The following is a 19,565-nucleotide window of genomic DNA, read 5'->3' on the forward strand; positions in this document are numbered from 1 at the left end:
TGTGAAAAACTTGCTATTTTATTCAATGCCTAGCGTGGAAATCAACGGCAGAAACGCTTTCCACATGTTTACTACTAACCATATATACAATGCACAGTGGAGAACTACTCTGAATATGCCGCACGTGGCCAACGCGAGCTCATCTACTTCGAGAAATTGCCAAGTTGAAAGCATCAACCATTGCTTTGATTCGCATAAACTGAAAACGCGCCTACAAGCATTGAAAACCTGCGCTCAGCACCTCTCCGGGACGCCACTACCTGGCCTTTTGAGTACCGCGAGCCCGCTAGCGACTGCAGCGCCATCTCGTTTGTTTGCAAACATGTAGGAGGTGTATAGACGACTGTAAATTTTTTTTTTTCTGTTATAGTAAAATTTTTTCGAAGAAAACGGCTTCAGTGCAGACGTTCTGGCCTTGGGGACGTACCTTCCGCGGAATGATGACAATGCGGCACGCGCGAGGCCGATATTCGGATGTAAATGACGATAAAACGGCGCTCTTTGAGATAGCTTCACCATCAAGCTCGGAAGCTGTGAGGAGAAGCCAACCTCCTAAAGTCTTTGGGGCCGTGAGGTAATGTGCGCGGCGAGCGCGAAAAAAAAAAAAAGTAAAGCGGGCTATGAACACATAAAGCAGGAGGCGTGGTCGCTAAAAAAAAAAGAAATACAGTAAAAATGCTGTGAAGGGAAGAAACGGGCGAACGTTCGCAGCACGGCAGCGTGAAGCACTGGGAAGTGGCAGCAAGAAACGTAGATGCAGTAGCACTGCGTGAGCGGCACTGCCGCACCTCGACTGTGTTGCGCGCGCTTCTTATCTGTTGCCTCTTAAACGACTCTGAGGCTGCGGAAAATGACGTCGTGACCGCACTTAACTTTTGTGTTCACATGAAAGCAAACTCGCGTTATATTCGTAGCCCCACTGCATTTTTGCAGATGCGGGTGCTTCAAGACGTAAACAAAATCGAAAACGTGATAACATGAAATGTGGGAACTCAAAATAAATAATTATCTCATAAAGGGCCTATAAGAGCAGGATGGAAGGCCTTTGTGAGTGTTTCTTTCATAAACCAGCACTGTGTTTAGTAAGTAGCCAGTGAATTACCAGAGAATATCCTCAGAGCCATGACATCACCAACAGCTGATATAGTAAAGACCCTGATATAGTAAATGTTTTTGCTGGTCCGAGTCACTTTACTATAGAGGGGTTCTACTGTAATTCGTAATATTCAGGTTTGTTATAACGAGGTTTGATGGCAAATTGCTTGAAAATTCTCTAGAATGCTTTGGTTTTACAAGAAACTATTTCTGAAGATGTTTTGGGTGATGTAGGGCCAGGGCGAGCTTATCCACAGCATTTGCGAACAGCTCTGTGCTATTACACAGTGTCAATCTAAGGCTGGTGCCCTTATTTCTATACTGTGCCTGAAGCCTATTCTTTCTTGAGCAGATGGAAGTAAGTCTTGCCCATATGACGAGACACTACAGAAACCAGAGTGATCATTCTTGATATCAGAGTGATGCATAAACCGGCTCCAGGAACAAAGAAACAAGAACTGGAAAATTAACCATACGGGCGGGAAGGCGTCCATGCTTCGTGCTGATGTTGCAGAGTTTCTTGATGTTGGAATATCATCGTCAGAATCACTGCTGCGTGATGCGTAGAAAAAATCTGATGCAGATGCAGCAAAATCATGCGAAATAATAATAATAATAACAATAATAATTGGATTTTGGGGAAAGGAAATAGGATTTTACGGATTCGATGGGTTCCTGCGGGTGACGCCATCCTGCGAGCTCGCTACTTCGGAAGCTCAACTTCAAGAGAGTTTCAAAAATTCTTGTCTTGCAAGAAAAATACAAACTCTTCAAGAAACTAAAGTAGAATGTCTGAACAGCCACTGGATGGTGCAACAACTCAGCATCCCCGGTAGCACTGAAATCGTGCTTCGAATCCGTCAACCATCGGTGATTGATGCATAATGGCATGTTAACGAAAGAGTTAATCCTTCCAGGCGCCATTTTTTCTTGCCATCAAAAACAAATATTTTTCCACTTAAATATAAATTGAGGCCTCGACAAACATAATTTTTTAGTTTTTCAGTGCAGAATTCCAGGGGTTGACACTTTACAGGGTTGTGCAAAATTTTACAGTCTTATAAGTTAGGGGTATGCGAATATTCTAAATTTCGAATACAAATTGAATATGTTTCATATTCGGTTCATATTCGTATTCGAGAACTTGATATTTGAGAATTTCCGAATATTCGAAAATTACCAAATGCAATGCAGCGATTGTATACCGCGCCGACTTTCGTAAATTCGATTGCTGCCAAACTGCAATATCTGGGTAAATTATCTGAATATCGAGTTTAATGTTCCAGGAAAACAATACAAAGGCCCTGTTTTCTTTCTTCTCCGTCGTTTATCGCGTGGACCGATCGCATTCCAATGCCGCTAGGCTTGACCTCGTGCACAATTCTGCAAGTGGGCTTTCCCACATAACGCACGTGCTGCGAACAAGATGGGGGACGACCCGCTTCTAACAATTGCAGCGCGAAAGCGCGTTTATTTTTTTTGTCCTTCCGTAATATGTTTTTTAATTAATGCCCACACCCATGGCATTCGTTCTGTCACCTTAAGAACTCTCTGAGCGTGACCACCACCACCTTGTTTTGGTCGACTACGCTATGCGGGAAAGCCTACTTGCGGAATTTCGCGTGAGGCTCCCGAAGGAGCCAGTCAAGGTGTCACAACAGGGCAAGCGATCCTGTAAAAATCCCGCCTATTGCATGGTGCACTGTAACGCATGCACCTTTTAAGTGGGCGTAACGGCAGGCGTGACAACGTTAGGAGGGCCCATGTCACTAGGTCAAAAAAATAACCTGGCCGCATAGTTTTGGTTTCTGAGCTTCGCCACTCGCCCATGGCAATGGCTGTCGGCCCGCGCATTCGCTAGTAGTACAATCTCGGCTCCTTGCCGCTTTCAGGCGCTGAGTGACGCGTCGCTGGTCATTTTGTTTTCCTTTTTAGAAGCAGTCTTGCCATTCCGAGGTCAATGTGCGTTCCCATCTCGCTTACATTCGCGATGTCTTCCATCACGCCGAAACTCGGTGCTCGTCACGGGCTTATTACAGGTGTTTGCACGATACAGCCGCCTCATAAGTCTAGCGTATTTTTGGCAGTTTTTTTTTTTTTCGGGGCCGCGGGGCATTTTATAAATCGACCTTCGAATATACGGTGCACAGGCAGTCTAGTTTTCTTTATTTCAGTTGCAAAAGCCATACACGATATTGAAAAATTATGAGCAACAATGTTGCTTGTTTATCTTTTCTGAACTTATTTTTTGTGCTGACCAGATATTCGGTTCGATATTCGATGCCATTTTTTCTTCATATTCGTATTCATTTCAATATTCGTACACCCCTACTCATAATTGATTTAAATTGCAAAATCGAAATGCCAGGAACTGTCACATACACACCCGAAGGATCATGGAATCAATTTATGTTTCAAAGATGGCCATTACACTTGATATTTTGAAAAAAAAAAATTGATGATGTAGTGATGAAAATGATCCAGCAGCAGCCCTGTGGGACTAACGGATGACAATGCGGAAGAGGCAGTGTCTGCGTTTCTTTGTTAAGGGCACAGCACGCTTTTTGCCCACCTTTGATCCCCTACCATCGAACCCCCGCAAATAAACCCCCTCTTGCAATTTGTGGCGGTTGCGGGATACCTGAATCTGCGAGAGCAACCTAGAACTTCGTAGCCACAAGTTACCAGCAACAGGGACCTCTACTATCACCAAGCTGGACCAAGTGCCAGCAGCCCCAGTGCCTTTCATCGTCTGTGCTGGGTCATTTTCGTCGCTAGAGTGTTATCCCTGGTGGCTACATCTGTCTGCATAAAAATTGCAGGTGACATGCTACCCCGATCACTGTTTTGCAAAATATTGTCAGGACTCGGTTGAACCCCGAGGAGAGCTGAAGGTAAAACGGTTTACTGGTTAACCAGAAAAAGTCCCTGCGCACTTCAGCTTCTTCTTCTTGCCTCGCGCTCGTAGACCAGGTCTTCATCTTTGGCGTCTTCTTGCATGCGGCATTTGCCCCCCTCCTCAGGAAGCATCGTCTCGATGGTAACAAAAGGAAGTAGGAGGTCAAGATCGGTCCGAGTAGTACGGCTTCATACATACAACATGGACGACGTCGACTTGTTGCTGGTGTCGCTTGGATGTCGATAACCCGTCCAGCACCACCTCATACGTGACGTCGGTTAAACGTCGCAGCACAACATAGGGCCCGAAGTACTGCCGTAATAATTTTTCGGAGAGTCCACGACGGCAAATAGGTGTCCAGACCCACACTTTGTCGCCAGGTTCATACATGACATGTCTGTGGCGAAGATTGCAGCGTCGTGCGTCAGCCTCCTGCTGAGTTCTGATGCACACATGCGCTAGTTGGCGAGCTTCCTCTGCGCGCTGTGTGAATTCCTCGGCGTCCTGATCGACATCGTCGCCGTCGGCATTCGGGAGCAGCATGGCATCTAGCATAGTTGTCACTGGTCGGCCATGAAGAAGGCTGAAAGGCGTCATGCGAGTGGTGTCTTGTTGTGCCGTATTGTAGGCAAACGTGACGTAGGGAAGAATTTCGTCCCAATTCTTGTGGTCTACGTCCACGTACATACAGAGCATGTCTGCGATTGTCTTATTGAGGTGTTGTGTCAATCCATTGGTTTGGGGGTGATAGGCCGTCGCTTTACATTGACTGGTACCGCTGAGGCGGAGAACGGTTTCCAAAAGCTTGGCCGTAAAGGCAGTTCCTCGGTCAGTTATAATGAGTGCCGGAGCGCCATGCCTGAGGACAATGTTCTCAACGAAGAACCGAGCTGCTTCGGCGGCGGTACCCCTGGAGAGAGCATTTGTCTCCGCGTAGCGAGTTAGATAATCGGTGGCGACAATTATCCATTTATTCCCGGCAGTAGTCGTCGGAACTGGTCCCAGGAGGTCCATGCCAATTTGCTGGAAAGGTGTCTTTGGCACTTGAAGAGGGTGGAGTAGACCGGCTGGTTTTTCAGGGGGTGATTTATGACGTTGGCAGTCTACGCACGTCCGTACATAGTGCTTCACTGTCGCCGGTAGTTTCGGCCAGTAGTATCCGCGCTGTACTCTAGCCAACGTGCGGGTGTAGCCTAGGTGGCCGGCGGTTGGCTCGTCGTGACACGCTTGCAAGATTTCCGTGCGAAGAGCTGTTGGGACGACGAGTAGATGACTGTTCCCCCCAGGACGGAAGTTCTTCTTGTAAATTACGTCGTTGCGAAGAAAGAATGACGAGAGGCTGCGGGCGAAAATCTTAGGCACATCCGTAGTTCGCTTCTCCAAGAAACCAATGAAAGGGAGCAATTCCTGGTCCTCTCTCTGCTGTTGGGCATGAGTTGCGTCATCTATGACTCCTAAAAAAGCAGTGTCTTCATCGGTCATTGTGGAGGGTCCGTCTGGTGCTCGCAAAAGGCAGTCAGCATCCGCGTTCTTTTATTTATTTATTTATTTATTTATTTATTTATTTATTTATTTATTTATTTATTTATTTATTTATTTATTTATTTATTAATGTATATACAATACTGCCAGTCTCAGTAAGAGACCGTAACAGGTGGGCAACCAGTACAATATAATGTTCAAAACACAAAAGAGAAATTACAAGCAGATCAACAAAAAGAGAACTCTTACAATACGTGTTACATAACTACTAGTAGGCAGGTTACTAAAGAATACCTTTAAGAATCAGAACTGTATCAAAAAAGAGAACAAGTACAGCAGCAGTCATTCATGCCAGCAAGCGTGCTAGTATTCGAAATATTTAACAATAGGAACTTGAAGAAAGCGAAAATAAGGTAACGGGTGGCAATAGACAATGCAATCATCCTTAAAAGTAACATAGTAGTATCAAGAGATGTAAGTAATTGTTGGGCAGTCATCTGGTAAGATGTAGGACTATTGGCACATTACTGATTCTTGTTACATTCTACTAATCTTGAAGTGAAGGAAGGTAGGGAGTCCGACATGGTAATCGATGGATCGAGTCGATTCCATTCGCTGATGGCTAAAGGAAAGAAAGAATGCTTGAGAGTGTTCGTTCGGCATGAGTATTCAGTTAGCGTGTGCGCATGTTTGTGCCGGGGTTGTCGTGACTATGAGAAGCATGCGTATTTAAACACATCTATACTGTAGTTGTTGTGTAGTAATTGATATAAAAACTTCAGGCGGGATTCTTTTGCTCTAGATGATAGTGATGGAAGGCCAGATGATGCGGCAAGATCGGTAGGTGAGTCAGAGGGATTGTATTTGTTATGAATGAACCTTACAGCTTTTCGTTGTACCTTGTCAAGCCGAGTGATGTTAGTGATTGATTGTGGGAACCAAACAGTGCTTGCGTATTCTAAAATTGGCCTTACGAGGGTAGTGTAGGCAAACAGTTTGGTGTTTTGAGGGGCCAGACGTAGGCATCTTCTAAGAAAGAACAGCTTTCGCAAGGCAGCAGAGGTAACATTGGCTATATGTGCGTCCCATCTTAGGTCAGAAGTTAAAGTTAACCCTAGGCATTTATGTTCAGAAACCCTTGAAAGCGTTGATTCCTTGATACTGTAGGCATAGTTATATGGCTGTTTTTTCCCGGTGACTGTCATGCAAACGGATTTTTATTGTTTAATGTCATCTGCCAAGTTTTACACCATTCAACAATTGTGTTAAGAGAGCTGCTTAGCATAAAGTGGTCTTCAGGAGTTTTTATCGTTTTGTACAGAATGCAATCATCGGCGAAAAGTTTTATGTTACACTCAGTATTGTTGGCAATATCGTTGATGAAAACTACCTAAGAACAACACTGGTCCTAGGACAGATCCCTGCGGGACTCCTCATGTAACGGGAACTGGTCTTGATTGAACTTCTTCGAAAGTTACAAATTGTGAGCGGTTCGTCAAAAAATCTGTGATCCAGTGTAACACTTGGCCATCTGCAATTATGATGCGTAGTTTTGCTATTGGTTTGTTGTGGCTTACACTGTCAAATGCTTTAGAGAAGTCTAGTAGTATTATATCTGTTTGACTGCAGTCGTCAATACTAAGGGCTAGGTCATGCACAACCTCTGTTAGTTGGGTGACAGTTGGGTGACGAAAGCCATGTTGATGGGGTGATAATAGGTTTTCCATCTCCAGAAAGTGCTTTAAGTGTTTTGCTATAATGTGCTCCATGATTTTGCACGACATACTGGTGAGGGAAATGGGTCGATAGTTAGAGGGTGAGTTTGTATCTCCGGATTTATGAATGGGTAGAACCTTTGCTTTTTTCCAATTGTTGGGTATGTTCGAAGTTGATAAAGACTTGCGAAAAATGATACCGAGATATTTACTGCACCATTCTGCATATCGTTTAAGGAACTGATTTGGGATGTCGTCTGGACCACTTGCTTTCTTTATGTCTAGGTTTAGCAGCAAGTTAAGAACACCTTCATCTGATATGTGGACAGGACCAATACCTGGCGTAGATGTGCAGGAACTGTTAGGGAGAATGCCCTCATCTTTTGTAAAAACAGATTTAAAGAAATCGTTGTGCATGTTAGCTTTCGTCTGTTTTTCCTCCATGGACAGGTTGGATGTGGCTGTTTTATCTTTGCGAAAATATTTCCAGAATCTATGAGGATTATTCTTAAAAAGTGTGGGAAAGGTCACGTTAAAGTACTGTTCCTTTGCATGCTTTGATACTTCTTTTAGCCTTGCGACTGCACTGGTTAGTTTCAATGATTTGGTAGCATTTCGCCCCTTTTCTTTAATTGATCTACGGAGCCGCTTGACTTGCCGTTGTGCATGAATGACGTCTCTTGTAATCCACGGGTTGTTTTTCTTAGGCCGTTTTATTTTTCACGGAACGAATGCACCTACACAGTAGGTTACCGTATTTCTAAACTGTTCCCACAAGGTGTTCACTTCAGTGGTCTCACGCGAAGCAGTGTCGAAAAATGATTGGAATTCGTGCTCTAGGTGTGTTACAATACTAGTGTCGTCTGCTTTAGCAAAATCAGCTACGATCTGCATGCTTTCCTGATATATTATACTGCTCTGTAATGGTAATCGGCAGGTAGGTATGCTGTGGTCCGAGATGCCTTCTATGACGTCAACCTGAGCACGGGTTTCAGGAAAGTGATCACTGATTAGTATCAAATCTAGGATATTACCAGTTGCTCCTTGTGTACGTGTGGATGTTGAAACAATTTGATGAAAATTAAAATTGAACATTAAATCGATGAGGGCCTCTCAAGCGGTTGATGTATATTGCATTGTTGTCCAATTTATGTCGGGGAGGTTGAAATCACCTATGATAATAATTCGTGAATTTCGGGAATGGTACTGAAGGAATTCCTGAATTGCAGTTATGGCTTCATGTCCGGTAGAAGCACTTCTATAAATGCAGCCGGTAATTATATCTGTACCTTTACAAATAATCTTGCAGAAAACAGCTTCTGCGCAGGGAACTTCGGGGAGAATAACAAAAGGTAGCTGCCTCCTAATCAGTATCGCCACGCCCCCTCCTCGTGAACCACGGTCTTTTCTGATGACGAGTAGTTTGGTGGAGCGATTTCGTGAATTGAAATTTCAGGTGAAAGCCACGTTTCGGTGATTCCAATTACGTCTGGTTCATGACAAAGTAAGAGACTTTCAAGTGACTGCGTTTTGTTCACTATGCTTCTTGCATTTATATTTACGATGTACAGTTCTTTAACTGAGTTTTCTGACGAGTCGCTCGAGGGCTGAATTCTGTGTCCTTTTTTGCATAGGAACTCTGCTATTTGTTTCTTCGTCCCAAAAATAAACGCGCTTATTTATGATCAGTTTGTCAAGGGACAGCGCAACCTTTTCCTTACTTTCTCGTTCTTGTTTGGCGCTCGCCCACAGTTTCTTTCTAACATCTCGAACTCTGGCAGAAAAATCTTCACCGATAGCGTATTTTGCGTCTTTTAGTTTGAATCCGTTTTTCAGTATTAGCCTTTTTTGTCTCGAATCTAGCAACTTCATAATTACTGGTCTAGTCTTGTTTTTTTTGCTGTCTACCTAGCCTGTGAATTCGCTCAATGGCGACAGCTTCTAGTTCGAGGGTATCTTGGACTATAATTTTGTTCACTCTTTGGTCAAGACTTTCATTTGTTTCTCCTTCCTCCTCCGGCAGTCCGTATATAATTAAATTGCCCCGTCTGCCTCGATTTCCAAGCTCATCAATTTTCTTTTCCATTGTTTCAATTACGCAATCCATGCGTGAAATTTCGTTTTGGCAGGTGGCCAGTTTCTTTTCAAGCTGTGATAGGGCATCAAGCTTCTTGTCTATATCAACGAGGCGTACTTCCTTTATGTCTTTTATGTCGCTAGCGATATCTTTGAGTTGTTTGGCAATTTGGGTTAGATCCGGGCCTGGATTAGTTTCAATATTTCTACCTAGGAGCAACAACTTGCGCAATACCACAGCGATACAAGACAATTGCTGCGGGCACGGCAGCACGAACAAAAAGGGATCACTTGAGCGGACACATTTACCAAATAGTTTTCCCACCTGCACAATATAGAGGAACGGGTTATTGCTCCGCATCCTGGTAGTGCTGCCGTGCCCAATTCGGATTGGGCACGGCAGCACTCCGGATTTGTAAATAATCGTCATGTCGAACTCGTGTAACCGAAGGCTCCAACGCCGAGTCTCCTTGAAAGGTCCTTTAAGTTCGTCAGCCAACAGAGAGAGTGATGGTCGCTAACGACTTGAAAGGGGCGAGCGTACAAGTAAGGGCGGAATTTCATAACCGCCCATACAACTGCAAGGCATTCCTTTTCTGTTGCCGAGTGGTTCGCTTCAGCTTTAGACAGAGTCCTGCTGGCATAAGCAATCACTTTTTCCACACCATCCTGGCGCTGCACCAATACAGCACCTAAACCCACATTGCTTGCATCGGTATGAAGCAGGGTAGGGGCGTCGTCATCAAAGTGCTCCAGGACAGGTGGCGTCTGTAGGCGTCTCCGGAGTTCATTAAAAGCTTGGTGCTCTTCTTCACCCCAGCGAAAGACAGCGTTGTCGTGTGTCAGTGAATTTAATGGCCAGGCAACTCGGGAGAAGCCAGCAATAAATCGACGGTAATAGGCGCAAAGCCCCAGGAAGCCCCTAAGCGTTTTTTTGTCCGTAGGTGTTGGGAACTTGGCGACTGCGGAGAGCTTTTCGGCATCAGGCCGGACACCTTCTTGGCTAACAACGTGTCCTAAGAATTGCAGCTCCTCGTAACCAAAGTGGCACTTCTCGGGTTTTAGTGTGAGGCCCGCAGATCGTATGGCCTGAAAAACAGCTACCAAACGGCGCAGATGCTCTTCGAAGGTTGCCGAAAACACGATCACGTTGTCAAGCTACACCAGGCATGTTTGCCACTTGAGTCCTGAGAGCACAGTGTCCATCAGCCTCTGAAATGTTGCTGGTGCCGAGCATAAACCGAATGGAAGAACCTTAAACTCGTACAATCCGTCAGGACTGATGAATGCTGTCTTCTCCCGATCCCTCTCATCTACTTCAATTTGCCAATATCCACTTTTCAAATCCATTGAAGAGAAGTAACGTGCATTTCGTAGCCGATCAAGGGAATCATCGATGCGAGGGAGAGGGTACACATCTTTGTTGGTCACTTGATTGAGCTTGCGGTAGTCAATGCAAAATCGTCAGCTGCCGTCCTTTTTTTTAACAAGTACCACGGGAGAAGCCCAGGGACTCTGTGATGGCCGGATAACGTCGTCTCGAAGCATTTCGGCCACCTGACGCTGAATAGCCTCTCGCTCTTTCGGAGCCACACGGTAAGGATTTTGTCGAATCGGGCGAATCGCGTAATCCGTGATAATGCGATGTTTGGTCAAAGGTGTTTGGCCAACCCGTGATTCTGAAGCAAAACAGTCCCGAAAGTGATTCATGAGATCTAAAAGACGTTCCCGTTCTGAAGACGACAGATTTGGGCTCACATCGACTATGGGTGCGGGCGCCTTGGTCACTGATCCTTCCAGTTGCAGCACAAAATAGTCTTGGTCACTTGGGACGCTATCGAAGAAGGCCACAGTTGTGCCTTTCGGAATTTGCCGACGCTCGTCGCTGAAGTTTGTCAGCAGCACATCGGCGTGCCCATTGGCCAAACTGACTAGTCCTCGAGCTATAGAAACACCTCGGCTGAGCATCAGGCTGACGGCCCGTTCGGCGACGCCATCGCCGGTATGCGCCACGTCGCACTTCACTTCAACAAGAGAGCACGATCGCGGAGGTAATGTCACCCCCTCATTGGCAACTCGTAAGGGCATCAGTGGTACTTGCGCATAACCAAGGTCTCCATGATTTTTGGTGAAGGCAACGACGTTGTCCCGAAAGCTGATCACAGCCCCATGAAGGCACAGAACGTCCATGCCCAAGATGAGGTCTTTGCAACAGTCTGAGAGGATAACGAAGCTGTCAACGAACACGGAGTTTCCAATTCCTATGCGGGCAGTGCACTTCCCAGTCGGTGCCAGTAGCTGACCCCCAGCACTTCTTATTACTGGCCCAGTCCATTCGGTTTTTACTTTGCGCAGCTTGTCAGCCAGTTTTTGACTAATGATTGAAAAATCCGCCCCGGTATCCACCAGAGCGTGTACCTCCATCCCATCAATGTAAACGGCGAGGTCAGCACTAACAATGTCGTCTGGGTTGCTCGTCTCTCTCGGCATTTGCGGCGGAAGTGCGGTAAGATCGGCGCTGTCATTTTCGTCATCGGGGCTGCTTATCTGGTTCGGCATGTTCGGCGCTAATGTAGGCGGCATTTTCGGTGGTAGTGCGGCAGCGTCAATGTGAACAAAGGCATCACAGTCATGGGTTGCGGTCGGCAGTTGCGGCGGTAGTGAGGGCTTTGAAACTTTTCGACTGGTTGCAACTTCCCCTCGCGAGGTTGCGGCGGTTAGTTTCCTCGGTGAGGGCTCGGGGTCCGCCGTCCGCTAATGTCAGCATCGCTACGACGCGTCGGTGAAGAATAATGCCGTGGAGATGGGGAGCGGCGGCCGAAGCCCGGTGAGTCGGCTTCCCTGCTGAGCGGCGGGTCCTCGAGTTGGGCACGGCCAGCGTTGAAATGGCGTCCAGCAGAACCAGGCGGAAAGGCCTGCCCCTCTTGGCGGTAGCAGCAGTACCGATACACATGGCCAGGTTGTCCGCAGAAGAAGCAGAGTGGTCGGCTGCCATAAGAACGCCACAGGTCAGTTCGGCGCAGCTGAGAGCGGCCGGGACGTGCCCACTGACGCTCCTGGAAGAACCGCGTCTGCTGACAGCTCGCTGAGCTCGGTGGGGCGTGGTCTGGCGGCGGATGGCGAAGGACTTCCGCATAGCTCGCGGGTTGCGGCTCCGGCTCATAGTAAGGCGCCATGTTGACGGCCGTGTTGCTGTTGGGTTGGGGCACGTGGTATGGTTCGCAAACGGCTGCCGCGCTGTCAACTGGATGAGACTCGTGGTATGGTGCAGACGGTGACAGAGCATGCCGGAGCTCTTTCCTAACGGCTGTTGGGACGGCCTCTGGTAACTGAACGCTCGTAGCAGTAATTCGCTGCAGCTCCTCAAGGACAATTTCTCGAATGAGGTCTCGAAGAGTGCTCCCATAGGTTGCAGTGAGTGCCGCCGCAGTCGGTGGAACACCGGTGAAGGGTCGGTCGTACTGGCGGCACCGTTCTTGGAGGGCTCGCTCTATAGCTGTAGCGTCCTTGACGAACTCACTGACGGTTTGAGGTGGGTTGCGCACGAAGCCGGCAAACACCTGCTCCTTGACGCTATGCATGAGATGTCGTAGCTTCCTTTGCTCAGTCATATCGGGGTCGGCACGGCGAAAAAGTCGAGCCATGTCTTCCGCAAACATAGCTACGCTTTCATTTGGCTTCTGGACGCGCACTTCAAGCAGGCGCAGCGCATTCTCTCATCGATCAGTAGTGGCAAAAGTGTCCACCAGCTGGCGGCGGAAGTCATTCCATGTTGGCAAGCTAGCCTCATACCAAGTTCTAGCAGTATCCTGAAGTGCAAAATAAACATTGCAAAGCTTCTGGTCCGCGCTCCACTGGTTGAACTTGGCCACTCGTTAAAACTGGTCGAGCCAGTCTTCCACGCGTCCCGCGGAAGCACTCCTGTACCTTGGTGTTGTGAAGAATCACCGACATAGAGGTGGGAGGTGCCATGGCTTGGAAGACCCGGCGAACTTTGACGTTTGAAGAGTCGCCCGGTAGATGGTTGTACTCCGGGGAAAGGCCTAGATGTTGGCGGCTAGCGCGATGGACAGGCGTGTCGATGTCCGGGACTCGCTGTGGACTGCCGGAATTAGTCCTGTACATACCCAGCGCGCTCCACCAGTGTCAGGACTTGGTAGAACCCCGAGGAGAGCTGAAGGTAAAACGGTTTACTGGTTAACCAGAAAAGGTCCCTGTGCACTTCAGCTCCTTCTTCTTCATGCCTCGCGCTCGTAGACCAAGTCTTCATCTTTGGCGTCTTCTTGCATGCGGCAATATTACTTACTGTGTTCGCTGTATGGCGTAAAAACCATCTTATTTGCGACAAGAAGGATCGTAAATTCATCCAAAACAATGAAATCACTGCAAGGTGTGGCACACGCTGAGAAAAAGGTGCGAGTTCGCTGTGTATAAAGTGCCTTAAAAGCTTAATTAACAGCTCACGTTACGTATTTGCAGCCGCACATCACCCCTAGGTGATTACAGCTCATACCGTGTGACTGGTTTTGCAGTGTTGGTGCTGTGCGGGCAGTATTCGCTGCTCACGTGGGCAGTCAGAGCCTCTACATTTACATCATCTGTAGTTGCATGGTACAGTGTTGGAAACACCCAGAATTTTGCACACTGTACACAATGCTCTTTGGCCAGGGAAGTTCACAAATTTGTATCACGCCAAGATTCATGTCAGCCATGATCATATTATCGAAATTCTACTGTACTGATGTTAAAGAATATTCCACAAAAGGGAATTAGTATATATAGCACTCACTTCGACATTAAATAGCATTAAAACGACATTAAGGCATACTGCAGTAACAATACGCAGTTAAGTTGCAAGTTCTTAAGTTCTTTATGTTCATAAAGAGTTGAAGGGGCCAGTATAGGGTAATGCTTGTATGAGAAAAGGAGCGCGAACACAAGGCGATAGACGAAGACAAAACAAACACCACGAGCGCTAACTTCCGACTAAAGAGAACACACTAGACCGTGGCGACTGAGACCTTAGCGGGCAGGGTTCTTTTGCATTTGGCACTTAGTTTATCTGGGGCTGAAAAAACCTCATGAACATTTGACTTTCCTATTTTCTTGAGAATGTGCGACAGACCATAGATATAAGGGATGACAGTTGTCTTGCCTTGCGTTTTATATGTAACTCTTTGATCTTCCTGAAGTTTCGTTTTGAGCAAGCTTTTAGCCACAGAAACACTGATATCACTAGGATACCCTGCTTCGAGGAACCTTCGAAGTTGTATTTGAAAGCTGAAGCTGCTAAGGTGGAGGCATGACTTTTCGAGAGCATTTTGCATGCATGGATAGGTTAATGGTGCCTAGTTTCAAGAGTTTAGAATGAGCTGACTTGTATGGCAGAAGGGGTTTGTTAGCGCGAGGTGAATAGCACCAATAAACGTGGTTGTCCATGAACTTAAGGCGGTTACGTATCGAGAAACCGGATCTCCGAGTCAGTAGGCATTTCACTAGTCAACGTTAGTGGGAGAAAGCACCCTTGTACGATGGCAAAAAGGTCCGCTGTAACTTGCTCAAGGAGCGAAGGTGTACATTCAGTAAGGAATAAAAAATCATCAACATATCTAAAAATTTTTACCACGCAAGAAGTGGCAAGTCGATCTTGAAGAATCCTGTCCAAGTGTGCAAAGTATAGGTCGCTGAGTACAGGGGCCAAGCAGGACCCAATACACACTCCCTGTTTTTGAATATGAGGAGTGCCTTGCGAATTTGTGAAGGTAGGCCGAAGGTAGAACTATAGCAATTCTAAAAATCTATCGACAGACAAGCCAGGTTCATTCTGAAAAGCGACCGCACCGTTGAGATGGATGGATTCTTCAACAATGCTGAGTAGGTTATCATGTGGCAAAGAGTAATACAAGTCTTTGACATCAATGAAAAAACTGAGAAGGCTCCTGTCTTTAAGAGATTTCACAGCATTAGCAACTTCGTCTGAACTTGTTACAAAAAATGGGTTATTAATGGACAATACATACGATACATACATACATACAGCCCCAGATAAACTAAGTGCCATATGCAAAAGAACCCTGCCCGCTGAACAACATCCCCAAAATCCGCAGTGTAACATTCGTCACCGAAAAGAACTTGTTAAATGCACAGAGGGCATCATGTACAGCATACCTGTGGGAAGCAGTACGTGGGACAGTCTGGTAGGCGCCTCAACGAAAGGCCTCGTGATCACAACAACGACAAGAAGTCGTTAACGGGCAGTAATCTGGCTTTGCATTGCAGGGAGTGCAGATGCATGCCCTTTCTGGATAAATGCTCTGTCGTTGCCAGAAACAGAGAAAAACTGACAAGAGAAATCATTTCAAGTTTGAAAGTACACAGATAGCTACTTTGCGTGATCTATGTGTTAGCAAGCCTTCTATATTCTTATCGAAACGAGAATTGGCGTTCCTAGGTTTGTAATGGCCTTTATCCTCTCATCTTTATCTTTTCATATTGATTTCTGCGGCTTCCCAGCTTTGGCACATGCACTCATTGATCAGCTCAGGACCTTGGTCGCCACAGTCTTGTATGTCCTCTTCAGTCGGAAGTTAGCGCTCGTGGTGTGTGGTCTGTCTTCATGCGTCGTCTTGTGTTCGCACTCCTTTTCTCATGGATCAGTACCGACCCGCCCAACTTTCCACCCTTGTTAATAATGCTTGTAATTTGTTATTAGTGCAGAACTAAGGCACAAATGATGGGCCTGAGCTTCTGTGTATGAGTGCATTGGTGACACCAGCTAATCAGAGACCCAGTAGGTGTTAAGAATTTTTTTCTGAGTGGCAGAAATTGAACAGAAGGAAGATGAAACACAAAACTTACGGAGATGTTCTATTTTTAGTTAGTAGCATTGTTGAAATAAGCTGGCATTGCACCTCAACATCATGTTTATCTAAAGTGACTCCCCTTAATTACAGCTCCACATGATTGGAACGAATGTTTGGTTCCCTCAGAGCTGGAATTATCAAGGGTTGTGGATTGTAGAGGTGTGCTGTGTCAGGTCAGTGCCCTTCATGCCTTTAAATGTTGAACAACTTCAGCTGAACATGACTAGGAACAGTGATAGGAGTTGCTTCTGGTGACAGAGAGCACTGTTCTCCCACTGCAATCACGTGAACTGTGACCCATTGGGATCATCTGTGTACTAGTGTGCTTGTTGCATTTGTGTGCAATGCAGTGCCTTCGAGCTACTCGTACCTGGGCGATACCAGTGTGCTGAGGCCGCTGGTGGACTTCCTGGCCACGTCCATCAAGGCGGGTGAGCACTTTAACATGGGGACTTCTCACCTATTAAGTTACTTTACAATATTTGGCACTGGCGACGGAATCTTAGATGGTATGTCGAGTGGAAGGTTTACTTCTATTGCTGCCACCAACTTAGAGGCAGCTTGTTCCTGAGGTAGCACATTCGTTTATTTGTAGGGGTGTGCGAATATTCAAAATTTTGAATACGAATCGAATATGTTTGATATTCGATTCGTATTCGAAAATTGATATTCGTGAATTTCCGCATATTCGAAAATTACCGAATACTCACCAGCAATCGTATACTTTCATAAATTCGACTGTGGCAAAACCACAATATCTGGGCAAATTAGCCAATAATCAAGTTAAAAATTCCAGGAAAACAATACAGAGGTCCTATCCGCTTCATTCTCCGCCGTTTATCACGCGGACCGACCGCATCCCGACGCCGCAAGGCTTCACCTCGAGAGAATTTCCCCAAGTGGGCTTTCCCCACATACCACCTGTGCTGCGAGCAAGATAGCCGACGGCCCGCTTCGAGCAATCGCAACGTGAAATCGCGCTTTTTTTAATCCTTCGGTAATACGTTACATATTTAATGCCCACATCCGAAGAATGCGTCCTGTCGCCTTCATAACTCTCCGAGCGTGACTTCACCATCCCGTTTTGTAAACTACGCTATGCGGGAACGCTTACTTGCGGAATGCCGCAAGAGCCTCCTGAAGGGGCGCCTCTAGTAGTCACAATAGGGCCAGCGATCCTGTCAAAATCTCGCCTATTGCATGGTGCATTGTAATCTGCACACCTCTTTAGCGGGCGTAACGGCAGGCGTGGCAACAATTGGAAGGCCTCTGTTGCTAGGGCAAAAAAATAGCCTGGCTGCGTAGTTTCAGTTTCTGAGCTTCACCGCTGCCCCGCGGCAACTTCAAATGTCGGCCCGCGCATTCGCCGATAGTCCAATCCCAGCTCTGCGCGGCTTATTTCTTTTTCCTTTTTAGAAACTGCCTCGCCGCTCCGACGCCAGTGTGTGTTCCCCGGCCGCCTGCTTGCATTTGTGTTGTTCTTCCAGCACTCCAAAACAGGTGGCTCACCACAGGCTTACAGGTGTTAGCGCGATGGAGCCGCCCAATACGGCCTTACTGCGTCTTCAGCATTTTCGGCAGCATTTTTTTTTTTTTTCGAAGGGGTGGTGGGGGGCAATTTTATTAACAGAGGCCTTTGGATGAACCGGGTATTTCTTCCGGTCCCTTGAACTCCGAATGAATGAGGTTAAATATTCATGTTATTTTTTTGTTGACGGTCTTGTCATTTTATGGATTTTGTTTTGCATGACCTCATTATAGTTTGGATACTGTTATGCAGTCTAATCAAGTAGTGTACATTTCTGTGCACATCATGTTTTTTTATACGGTACTGAGGGAGTCTAGTTTTGTTTATTTTAGTTGCAAAGACCGTACACTATTTTGAAAAAAATAAGGGCAACAACGTTTGCTTGCTCATCATTTTCTGAAATTTTTTTTGTACTGAACAGATATTCGATATTCGAAGCCATTTTTTCTTCATATTCGATTCGTATTCGAAAATTTCAATATTTGCGCGCCCCTATTTATTTGTGATTGTTGCTGCTGGAACAGAAGGCGACCTGATGTTTCAAAGTTGCACTGGCTAGCGGGCTTCTTTTTTTTCTACGGCGAGAGGCATTATGTGGAGCCCACCTTGGGCCTTGGTGAAGCCATGGCAGATGCCTAGAAAGTGCCTCATCTAGGGCACCCTCCGGACACCTTCCAGGCCCAGGGGGGTGCGGAAGTTGCCTTGATCTAGAGGCACTGGGTGTGTTGCCCCACTCATTGCCATTCTCCAGAGTGCCACCACCGCTTGGATCAGTGCCAAATTCTGTGCATACAGACGGATGACGACTTCTTTGTCGAAGGGGGGCAGACCTTGAACTGTTATCTCGGACAATGTTTGTGCTAGAAAGACGCGAGTTTGATCCCTGCCGTGGTGGTCGCTTTTCAGTGGAAGCTAAATGCTAGAGACCTGTGTAGCGTGCGATGTCGGTGAAGTTTAAAGAATCCCAGGTGGTCGAAATTATTGGGAGCCCACCTATACAGCGCCCCTCATGCTTGAATCATTTTGGGACATTAAACCCCGTAAACCAAACTAGGAAGGCCGTGCAGTAGTGAGAGTGCAGGAAGCAGCAACAATAACACTTCCTTACCATGGGAAAATGGGCATTTTCAAGGTGATGTTTTATATTTTTTTTATTAGCAGGGGCTGTAATGCTGTGATGCAGCTCTACACATTGGCAAGCTTTTTTGCATTGATTTGCTGCAGAGAAATACATTTAGCCCTCATTAGCTTGCAGTCACAAAAACGAAACATTTCGGCAAGTGGAGTTCTTAGATAAGCAAAGTACCGCAGTATTTGTTGTACAGAACGTGAGTTGTAAAAGTTTAGTAAGTCTTTTTTTTAGTGCCAATCCACAGAGAAAGCTACGTTACACAAACCGTGCTTCCATGAAGAAAAATTGCGGTTTTTATATTTCATGGAATTATGTGTTAACAGCCACTTTCTTAGTGGATGATATTGTGTTTTGGGACATCAGTAGCAATGTTATTTTTATTATTATTATTTTTAAAACTTTTCTTTAGAATGAATGCATTTACCCGTGGCTGCTAGGAAAGATTGCATCATTTCACCGCCATATCAGCAGGTGAGCTCCATCAGGTACTTTGCTCGTTTTTAATTTATTGTCATGTACTTCTTAGAATGGGGCATAGTCATGGCATAGAGTAAGAGCATCTGCCATGAGTGCAAAAGGGCCAGGGTTCAAATCCGTGCGCCACGTGATTCTCCGTCGGATAAAAAAAGCGGTCCGTGTTTTGATGGAATTGCATAACCACGCCTGAGGTGCTACCTGATCACAGTGACCAGAAGGGACTATGCACTCTCTCACCAGAGCTGGATTTGGCCACCCTTGTGTAGTACTTATCCACAACCTCATATGAATAAAACAA

At 46.2% G+C, this 19,565-nt stretch overlaps 1 protein-coding gene across 1 annotated transcript in view; it reads left to right on the plus strand.

The window, feature by feature from the left end:
* Window positions 1-19,565, plus strand: part of LOC144121831 (focadhesin) — a 283,349-nt gene that overhangs the window by 220,607 nt on the left and 43,177 nt on the right. Inside the window, exon 29 of the mRNA XM_077655244.1 lies at window positions 16,481-16,561. Coding sequence (XP_077511370.1) covers window positions 16,481-16,561 — 81 coding nt within the window. The remainder of the gene's footprint in view (window positions 1-16,480; window positions 16,562-19,565) is intronic.

Source organism: Amblyomma americanum, chromosome 2, assembly GCF_052857255.1.
Source record: "Amblyomma americanum isolate KBUSLIRL-KWMA chromosome 2, ASM5285725v1, whole genome shotgun sequence".
Taxonomy (NCBI): Eukaryota; Metazoa; Arthropoda; class Arachnida; order Ixodida; family Ixodidae; genus Amblyomma; species Amblyomma americanum.